We start from the raw sequence: 7,646 nt of genomic DNA, 5'->3' as shown, positions 1-7,646 counted from the left end.
GGGAAACTAATTAGGCTGATAAAAGTCAATCATTGAGTCAGGCAACTTGAGAAAGGCAGTGACTTTTCACCACTTTTTCATCGTGGTTGTTGTTCATAGACATGTTCCCTCTCAAGTTCTTCAACACCTGCACCTCAGGCAGCATGGATCAGATTCAGTTACAGTGGGAGAAGGAAGGTCCCAGCCAGGAACAGTGGTGATCAGGGTGACAATTCCTTCCTGTCCCCAGCTGTGGGGTCTCCTGGGCTGTGGTTTGACTGACAGCTTGTTGCAAGTCCCCTTGTCGGGATGGGTCCTTCTCAGCACAAACAGGGCACGTCTCACAGTAGAGGCAATTAATACACCTCTGGGGTGGCACATGAGATCTTGTTCATGTTGCAAACAGAGTTTGGACCAAGTCTCTGCTGTTGTGGACTTGGGGACAGGTGGAGCCACAGGAAGGATGGGGCAAGCCTGGAGGAGGGGGAGGGCTTTGCAGGACATGAAGCCTCCAGCTCCAGCAGCTGGACCCCATGTCCAGACTTGCTGTTGCACATGGCCCAGACATGCAAAGAACATTTAGGTCCAAAGGCTAATGCTAATCAGGAATATCTGTAATTGAAGAAAGGGTAATCAAGTGAGATTACCAGGCTGATCCTGTTCTGGGCCCCATCCCAGCTGTTTGGTCAGGGCTGAACGTTGGGTGATGAAGCCACTGCCCACAGTGGTGGGGCTGGGGACTGCTGGCTTGGTTGTAGCACAGTGCCAGGAGCAGGTTGCAGAGCTGCCCTCCCTGGGAACCAAGGACACTGAACACTCCTTCATTAGCCAGAATTCACTCTCACTTATGTTTGTATCTTGCTTTGCAGATGGGAAATGCATCCAATGCCTCGGTGTTCACCTCCACCTTATCAGAAAGAGAAGACCTGATTTTTGGCACACTCTATTTAGTCTTTGGTAAGGAAAGTCAGCCTGTTAGACCTCTGCCTGCAGCTCAGCTGCCTGCCTGCCAGAGACCTTCAGGCCTTTCAGGCTTTTTGCAGTCACTGGCAGTTCCAGAAGTGTTCAGTCATTAGCAGAGAAAAACCTTCCCATTTTCTGAGTCCTGAGCAAGTTGTCTCCCAAAGGCTAGAAGAATTTTTCATGCCTGCAAGGATGGGGAACCCAAGGGCTGCTCCAGCTGCTGGGACTGCCAGCAGTCCCATAGGCACCTGCAGCTCCTAGGAGTTAGTAAAGCTCATCAGAGATACTTGGTGCAGATGGGATACTGGCTTTGTGGAAACAACTCCTTATGAGGCCGGGAACAAGGGCAAACATCTCAGTACTCTACCCTCCAGCAACTCCAAAGCTCTGGATTTGACCCAGTCTTGCATGGGAATCCTGTTCCTGAGAGGAACCTTAATGTTGACCGTTCAGGAGCTTTGGAAACTGATTCTTATAATGATATTAAATTTGCAGCCTAATCCATTAGGGAGAAACTCTTGTCCTTCCCAGCCTGCCCCAAGAGCAGCAGAGATTCCCCTTCTAAAGACACTGAAACAATTTCCCCCCCCTACACATAATTAAATAAAGAGAGAAAGCCCTTATTATAAAATTTTAATCACCACTGTTGTTTTAAATATACTAATAGCAAACAAAGAGCCTTCTTTTATTTAGTCTGGATTTTCCTTGATCTTCATAATGCCTTTCTTCTTGTTTATTTTGTTACCATGATATTGGACGACACAGACTCACAGGACTGACATTGCCAGCAAGAAATTAAAAAGGCAGAGGGGCCCAGCTCCTTGGCCTCACATCAGAAGAGTGATCATACAAAGCTCCCGTTATTTATCTAGCTGGAAGGAAGTGCCCCCTTTGCTCCTTCCAGCTGGAACAAGTGAGTCTGGCCAGATCGTGCACCAGGAGCCCACTGCAGTCTCATCACATCACTGCCCTCCTACCGAGCACCTCTGTAGGATCTCAGGAAGGGGAAGAAATCAGATTGAATGTAAAGCAGCTCCAGATGTGCTCACAGAGCTCTGCAGGTCCCATGGGCTCCCCTGCTCAACCTGCTCTGGAGAGAGAGAGGAGCTTCTATAGACATCTCCCATCTCCAGTGTTTGCTTCCAAGTATCTCAGGATGGTCCTGGCTCCTTTCCCTCTGAACAGCTGTTACAGACAGTGCTGTTCCTCTGCCTTCTTCACAGGCATCATGTCCCTCTCTGGGAACTCACTGCTCCTGCTGGTGGCCTATCAGAAGAGGTCCATTCTGAAGCCTGCAGAGTTCTTCATTGTCAACCTGGCCATCAGTGACCTGAGCATGACGGTGACACTCTTCCCCTTGGCCACCTCCTCCTTCTTTGCACACAGGTACCTTGTGGGAGCAGCTCTGCAATGGCCAACAGCCCCGGGTGCACTTTTCAAACCTTGTCTTGAAATGGGGAGGCCCCTGACAGGAGTACAGAGGGGCCCAGGGGGTCAGTCTGGTGGCACTGGGGCTCTGTGTCCCACAGCAGGTCCCTGTCCCTCTGGTTTATCACACAGACCTGCTGTAAAAGGGGCTTGGGGGTGGGTTTCTGAGCTGGCACCCATGGTGTGGGCACTGCAGTGGTGTGTGCTGGCTTGGATCAGGGCAACTCCTGCACCCGTGGCTCCATCTGTGCTTGTCACTGGGATGCCAGTGAACAAGTTAAGAGCAAGATCATGCCCATGTTCCCTGGGCAACCAGGTGCTGGTATCATTGCAGCCACCCCATGCATGGCCAGCCTTGCTTCTGCTGTGGGACCAGCAGCTGAGGCCCCATCGCCAGGAGAGCAGCTGGGGAATACCCAGCCTTCCTCCAGAGCAGGGCCCAGGGATCAAATTCCAGGAGCCGCGGGCAGGGGGCGGGCTGTGTTTACCAGCAGGCTTTCCCTGGCAGGTGGCTCTTCACCCAGACCGTCTGCACCTTCTATGCCTTCTGCGGGGTCCTGTTCGGGCTGTGCAGCCTCACCAGCCTGACAGTGCTCAGCACGGTTTGCTGCCTGAAGGTCTGTTACCCAGCATATGGTAGGTGCTGGGACGTGTTATCTGAGCTGTATCTACGTCCCTCCCTAGTAACCCTTGATTTTTATGGGCCAGGTCCACCTATTCTGGGAAAGCTTTGCCCCAGGGCAACCTACTCCCAGTCACTACACCCCAGGGGCAGGCTCTGAAGGCACCTGGGGCTTGTGCATTTCCCTCTCTGCACCTGTGGGGGCTGAGGAGCCCCAGCACCCTGTGCCCTTTGTGTGCATCTCAGCCATCCCCTGCTTCACTCCAGGGCTCCCGAAAAGCATCATCCAAAAAAGTGTTAGGGAGGTTGTCCTTGCTCTGTAGAAAAGTCCCAGCTGCTGTATCACAGCAGGGTGCAGGGTTTTGAACGTCCAGGCAGAGACTTGAGCTTAGACTAGGGCAGACTCTGCAGCTGGGAAGCCACACGCTCTGGCAGTGCAAGGAAGAGCTGCTTTCCCTTGTTCCTGGTGGGAGAGCCATAGGCCAAATGTATTTAATTCACTGAAATAATGAGTACAGGAAGTGTTATAGCTCATTTCTGAAGCCTTATTTCCTCTGCAGAGCTAATGTGTTTGCAGCTCTAAGCTTGAGCAGTAGCTCCTTGTGGAGGACACAGTGCAGAGAGCACCCAAGGAAGCGAGGGGGACCCAGGGGTGTCCCCCACATTTACAGCTCCTCCTGTTTGGAGTTGCTTCATAATTTCCTCAGCTCAGCTGCTAATCCTCCATCTAGCGTGTATCTTCAGCACAGACTTTGTACAAAAGGCCAAAAATAGAAATAAAATGGGAAACAGAAGACAGTTTGATGTGCAGACCAGCACCCCAGGGTGCATCCCCAGCCCCTCTCCCATGGCTCCCTGTCCATCTGCTCTGAGCCTGTGACTGCTGCCAACCATAAATGTCCTTTGTCCCCAGCAGCCCACAGTGCCTCAAGGACAATGCTGGAGCAGAGTCACCTTGGTTCTGTGCTAGCACAACACCTCAGGACATCACTAGAAAGGTGGAAAGAAAGATAAAGATAAAAGTTGGCTGTTAAAAGGCAGCCCAGGTAGGGGTGGCTTTTCCCTCTGCAGGTTCTGCTCTCTAGATGAGCCAGTGCCTGGCACCTGGAGCTCATCTCCCTGTGATGCCCTGGCACATTTTCTGTGAGGAAATGGCCAATCTCAGTGTGCTTTGAATCGCTTAGTTTCAAAGAAAAATGTCACTCCTATGTATGGCTGAAGATTTAGCACTTTATACTGAGCTCTTAGAAGATCGAGGAGTTTTAGATTTGATGGGGAATGGGATAAAAAGGAAAGAAGTCCACTTTCATCAAGGGATGAGAGGAAAAGGTCCTTCAAATGACAGTGTCTGGGATGGCTCGGAGCAGTCCCACTGCTAGTTCTCCCTGCCTTGTACTCAGGCTGCTGCAGTCAGGCAGCCTCCCTCCCTCCCTCCTGGCTGCCTGTGGGTGCAGTGTGTCCCCCTTGGCAGCAGCAGCTTCACGAGCTCCCAACAGTTCCTCTGGCAGCTGATGGGCTGCACCACAGCTCCTGCTGCTCTCTGCTGGGCTGGGGCAGCCCTTCATCTTCCTCATGGCTCCTTGCTCCGGCTGCCTGCCCAAGGGGGCGGGAGGATGCCCACATGTCCCAGTGCCTGGGGTGACCGTTGGGATGGCTCTGCCTGCTCCACAGCAGCAGCACCGCCACGCTGTGCACAGCAGCTCCTGCCCTACCTGGGCAGCCCCAGCCATGTTCCCAGCACTGAGACGTGGGCAGCTGGAGGGCACAGCCCCTCTCCCCCTCCCCCTCACCCACGGGAACCCATCCACAGCCACGTCCCTCTGCTGCAGGCAACAAGTTCTCCCCCTGGCACGCTGGGATGCTGCTGCTGTGCGTCTGGGTGTACGCCCTGGTGTTTGCCACGGCGCCCCTGGCCGAGTGGGGCAGCTACGGCCCCGAGCCCTACGGCACAGCCTGCTGCATCACCTGGAAAACCTCCAGCAGGGAGGCCACGCTCTACATCCTCGCCCTCTTCATCTTCTGCTACCTTCTCCCCTGCCTCCTCATCCTCGCCTCCTACTCGCTGATCCTCTGGACGGTGCGGGTGTCCCAGCGCGCCGTGCGGCAGCACACGTCCCCCCCGCGCGGGGCCCGCGGTGGGCACAGCCTGCTCCTGAAGGTAGCTGGGGCTGGGGGGGTGGTGTGGGGTCTTGGGGGTGTCCCCTGCACCAGCCCACCGCCCCCTGGGCAGGTGAGGGGTGGCAGGACCCTGCTGCCAGACAAGGGGTGTCTGAATCCTGCAGGTGTTTCTATCAGTGTGGGTAGCAACACGTTGCTCCTCATTTAAAGCTGTCAGCTGGAGGAGTTTTCATTTTAAGTTACATTGGGAAAGATCATAAAAGGGGCTTGTGTGAGTCGCTGTTCCCCAGACCACAGGCTAATACTGTAATTTACCAAGGATATGTGGAAGAAAAAAAGCAGCTTGCAAGCCAGGCTTCCAAGGGAATGTCCGTGTTTGCTTAGGGGAAGGGGTTGAGCATGGCCCGTTTCCAGAGCTTCCGGGTTGGTCTGCACCCTGGCACACCCAGAGGGATTTGGGTGCTGCCAAAAGGTTGTTGGAGTCCAATGCTGGCCTGGCCCAAGCCAGGTCACTGGCTGCTTCATACCAGTCTGCTGTGGTGAGCAGAGGCAATTCCCAAGTTTCCCAGGTGGGAGGGCTGTGAGTCCCTGGAAGTGCAGGCTTCTGTGCCCATCCTGGGATATGCTGAGGTGCTGCCCTGGTGTCTGACACCCCAGTGCTCCCCTGTGGTGGGTCTGGAAGGCTGAGCACCTCTCCCTGGGGATGTGACCCACTCTTCAGGGTCCCGTTGCACATGGTTGTCAGGCTCAGGCTGGGTTTTGGGGGGTTCAGCATCCCATGTGTGCCACAGAAGGTTCATGGCACTGCTGTTTCCATCTCCTCTTCCAGCTGAGTGTTGCTGTGTGCCTGGGCTTTCTGGCAGCCTGGACCCCTTATGCCATCGTTGCCCTGTGGACAGTCCTTGGTGATGCCAGCCAGGTCCCTGCACTGGCCTTCGTCCTGTCAGCTGTCTTTGCCAAGTCCTCAACTCTCTACAACCCCCTGGTGTACCTGCTCTTCAAGCCCAACTTCCAGAAGTTCCTCTCCAAGGACGTGGTGCTCCTCCAGGCCATCCGCACCCTGCTCTGCTGCGGCTGCCCAAGCGCTGCGCTCCAGCCCTTCCCGTCCCCGGGCTTTGGTGACCACCCTGGGGCTTGCAGAAGCTGCAACGACACTTTTGAATGTTTCAGTAACTACCCCAAGCACTACAAACTGCCCCAGGCACCCAGCAGCTCACCCCAGGGCCTTCCCCTGGCTATCCTGGCTGACAAAGCTGCTTGCCAGCCGGGACTGAAGAAGACAGTGCAGGTGATGGTGCTTGTCACACAGAGAAGGTCAGGCCTGGGCACTTCACATGTGGCAGGGGAAGCCCTGCCCTCGACTATCATGACAGACCTTCTCTGAGCCCAGCCATGCATGGCTGTGTCCTACCAGTGCAATGGAAGACAAACCCAGGAGCAGCTTTGTTCTCATCTATGTATCTGATGGGTTCCCAGCATGTTCTGCAGATGAAACGGCACAAAAGTTTAAGGCCAACCTTGCCCCTCCCTCTGGTTTGGCTCTTGTAACTCTGATCCCAGTCTTGGCACTTGCAAAAAAAAAAAAAATAGACCCCAGTGCCTGAAATCTGCCCAGGGTGCAGTTCCTCCTGCAGCTTGCTCTCTGGGCCCTTGGCCTCTATTTTTCCATCCTGGTGCTCTGATGACCAAGTAGGAATTTGGTTGTCTTAAGAAACTGTGCCTGGCAGGGAGGGCTGGGGCCAGAAGGCCCCAAGAGACATCCCACTTCCAGCTCCAGCTCCTGCAGCCCCCACTGACCATGTCCTTTCCCATCAGGAAGTGGGACTGTGCTGCTCAACTACCTCACTTGGGATTATGAAGCATCTTTATATACCTCTCCAGAGACTACTCTCCACGTGGGCTGGGTTTCCCCGCTTCCTTGACTTGAGTGCAAACCCATCACCATCCTGTAGATTAAAATGGGAGCTTTAGAGTAAGGACTTGGGGTTAAAATAATCCTGGTGTGAGCACTGGCTGCCCTGCAGTGAAGATCAAACAGGGCTGAGCTTGGGTCTCCCTGTCCCACTCCCAGCACTGAGCTGCTTGTGTCTCCAACCTTTGGCACAGCAGGAGCTGGTTTTGTTTTGCAAGGGGTGAGTAACTCAGCCTGGGTGCTGAGAGAGGTTGGTTGTGCCTCAAAAAAATTAAAAAATTAATTCAAGGTGATGAGAAGAGTCAGCAGCAGAGGTGGGGACACGTGCTGCCTTCGGGCACCCAGCCAGCCGGGTACTCCTGGGAGCACTTTGTGTTGTCACTGGTTAACGAGCTGCTCCCCAGCCCATCGCCAGGGCTGCAGCCACGGATGTGCTAGATGGGAACAGGGAACTTCTTTCTGCAGGGAGTGCTGGCACATGGCCACTGTCCCCGCTGCCATGGCTGGCTGTCCCCTGCCTGCCAGCCCTGCCTGTGAGCCCACCCCGAGCTCTCCCTCCTCCTGCCACTCTCCAGACACGGACGCTGCTATTTTTAGCAGTCACTCCCAGATGTAGGATGTGCC

At 54.6% G+C, this 7,646-nt stretch overlaps 1 protein-coding gene across 1 annotated transcript; it reads left to right on the top strand.

Annotated features, from left to right (window-relative positions):
* The first annotated feature begins 848 nt into the window (after positions 1–848).
* Positions 849–6,721, top strand: LOC127390923 (opsin-5-like). The gene is made up of 5 exons (XM_051633081.1): positions 849–936; positions 2,166–2,328; positions 2,879–3,006; positions 4,822–5,150; positions 5,940–6,721. Exons 1-5 carry the CDS (start codon positions 849–851, stop codon positions 6,492–6,494), a joined length of 1,263 nt encoding a protein of 420 aa, XP_051489041.1. The 3' UTR covers positions 6,495–6,721.
* Positions 6,722–7,646: the final 925 nt, after the last annotated feature.

The sequence above is a fragment of the Apus apus genome, chromosome 15 (genome assembly GCF_020740795.1).
Source record: "Apus apus isolate bApuApu2 chromosome 15, bApuApu2.pri.cur, whole genome shotgun sequence".
NCBI classification, from domain to species: domain Eukaryota; kingdom Metazoa; phylum Chordata; class Aves; order Apodiformes; family Apodidae; genus Apus; species Apus apus.
The sequence above is the reverse complement of the archived record's forward strand: the minus strand, read 5'-3'. Positions and strand labels throughout refer to the sequence as shown.